Here is a 2,405-nt window from a genome sequence, read left to right on the forward strand (position 1 = left end):
ATGAATTGAATTGTAAGAATAATTCTTATAAAGAGTTTATAAAGAACTTTCAGCCAAAACAACAATCAAAAATAGCTATGTGGATCATGTTAGTTCAGTAGGAGATCCTATACTGAGGATCAGGAAGGCTTCTATTCCAAACATATGCAATTAAAAGGGGTCCAGACCATCTCTAGACGTGGTCTGAGTGAAAATGTTTTGAGTGCACATTGAGGCCATTCATTCCTGTATTTAGTGCTATTTCATTGTGATCATAAATGTCAGAATGTCTGAATTTAGCAACAAGTCTGAACAACTGATTAATTAATTCAACCTTTATTTAGACAGATTAATCCCATTGAGCCTTGAGGACTTATTTACAAGAGAGACCTGATTTCTTAACAAACGATAACAACAACAATAGACAGTCATACAATTTTATTTTTTTATTTTTTTTTACAAATTAAAACAAAATATCAACCAAAAGGACAATCAAGAGGAATAGTAGCAAAAAAAAAACAAAAACAAAAAAAAAAAACAGCTAGATTATAAGGTGATTTAGAAAACTAAAAACTGGAACATGTCTATATTGGTTCTTGCCAGGAGTCCAACAGATGCTTAAAGCCACTTAGAGAGGTCAAGGTCGAGGGCTTCAGATCTTTTTGCAAGATGTTCCAAGAAACAGTAGGAGAAGGCCCTTTTGCCTAGTTCAGTCCTCACTGGGTGAACACCGCATGTAATTATGTCCTGAGAGTGCACGCTGTAGCTGCACTCACACAGTGACATGTAGGAGGAGATGTATGAAGGCAGCAGACCGAGAAGTGATTTAAAGATGAAAATGTACCAGTGAGAGTCTGCGTGAGGTTGTTGATGTCCAGGTAACCAGTGAATACAGGGTGCAATGATGGGTACGGTTGTTGCAGCCAGTTATGAATCTTAATGCACCGTTATAGGCAGCATCCAGCATCTGCTTGTAGGAGCGTTCATATAGATAATGTCATCGTAGTCAATGCAGGGAAGGAAAGTCGCAGTTACAAGGTGTTTCCTAGCATTCAGAGTTAGACAGGATCTATTTCTGAAAAAGAATCCCAATTTAACTTTCAATTTCCTTACTAGGTTTTCCACGTGAAGCTTAAAAGAAAGATGCGAGTCGACCAAGATACCCAAATATTTAAAGGAATTGACAAACTAAATAGGGACTCCATTTGAGGATAAAATAAGAGGAAGAACTAATGGGACTGACTTCCTGTTGGAAAAAAAAAAAGCATCCCTTTGGTTTTATCGGAAACTACTTTGAGATTGTTAAACACATTTGAATAAAGCCAACACAACAATCAGTATGGCATACCAGTCCAGCTCAGCAGTCACAGACTGTCCTTTAGTAAAGAGCAAGAGGCGTCAATCTTCAGAAAAAAGTTAAACAGGAACTTGAGAAATTAAGATTAAACATTCTGGTAGACCTCAACAATAAAAACTATGAACCAGTAAACAACCAAAATGCTGGCTTTTTAAAATGGTTAGAAGCTAAGTTGTGAAATAATCATATAGGGTAATCTAACAACAAGATTCAGAGTACTTTTTAAAATACTTTTTTTCTGTATATTCTTACAGCTACGTGGTGTCAAAGCTGACTCCCCTGCAGGTGGACTTTGTTGAGTACATGGATGATTTAGCCAAGGATATTGGAGTACGACCCAGCCTCCTCTGGCTCCTCTTCACAGACTTCCCACTGTTCAAGAGGGTTTTTTGGGGGCCTGTCACTGCTTACCAGTACCGCTTAATGGGACCAGGGAAATGGGCTGGGGCCCGAAAGGCAATCTTCACCCAGTTAGACCGCATGTACCAGCCCCTAAAAACCAGAAAAGTATGAAATTGTTTTTTTATTATTTGATTATTTATTTTTGAAGCCTTTTCTAGAGTAATATTATTAATGTTAAATGTGCAGCAGTGTTTGTCAGTGTATTAGTTCTAAAAACATTCTAACTATAATTTTTTTGTTTGTCTTCTCTAGCTGGAGGTAGGCGAGAGTTCAACTACAGGCCGTCTGATCAAGTTGAGTTTGACTGTCATGGTTGGAGGAGCTGCACTCTACTATGTTCATGTTCGCAACCCCACCATCATCCCCATCCTAATGTCCAAATTTCATCTTCAAACAGTTTAAAAGAACTAAAAGTGTCTCATTCTTAATCTTTCTGAACAGAGAAAATGTTCTCTTTTTCCCAGATCTGCAGCAACCCTGTGATTTGAAACTGCAGTTCATTTTACAGTCAAATACAACACTAGCAACAACTACATCAGCTTGACCTGCACTGAAATAATGGTTCATAAAGTACTGTATCCAGTCTGCAATATTAAGAATGACATAAATGTTTATTGAATGTTAAAACAAAGATTGAAAAGAAATATTTGAAGATCAGACCCTTATC

The 2,405-nt window shown here is 37.3% G+C and overlaps 1 protein-coding gene across 1 annotated transcript in view; it reads left to right on the forward strand.

Moving 5' to 3' along the window:
- Positions 1–2,405, forward strand: part of LOC119430741 (flavin-containing monooxygenase 5) — a 187,695-nt gene extending 185,290 nt beyond the window's left edge. The window contains exons 10-11 of the mRNA XM_037698214.1: positions 1,591–1,843; positions 1,991–2,405. Of these exons, the coding sequence (XP_037554142.1) occupies positions 1,591–1,843; positions 1,991–2,140 (403 nt within the window). The 3' untranslated portion in view covers positions 2,141–2,405. The remainder of the gene's footprint in view (positions 1–1,590; positions 1,844–1,990) is intronic.

This window comes from Nematolebias whitei, chromosome 3, assembly GCF_014905685.2.
Source record: "Nematolebias whitei isolate Nwh7 chromosome 3, NemWhi1, whole genome shotgun sequence".
Classification (NCBI taxonomy): Eukaryota; Metazoa; Chordata; class Actinopteri; order Cyprinodontiformes; family Rivulidae; genus Nematolebias; species Nematolebias whitei.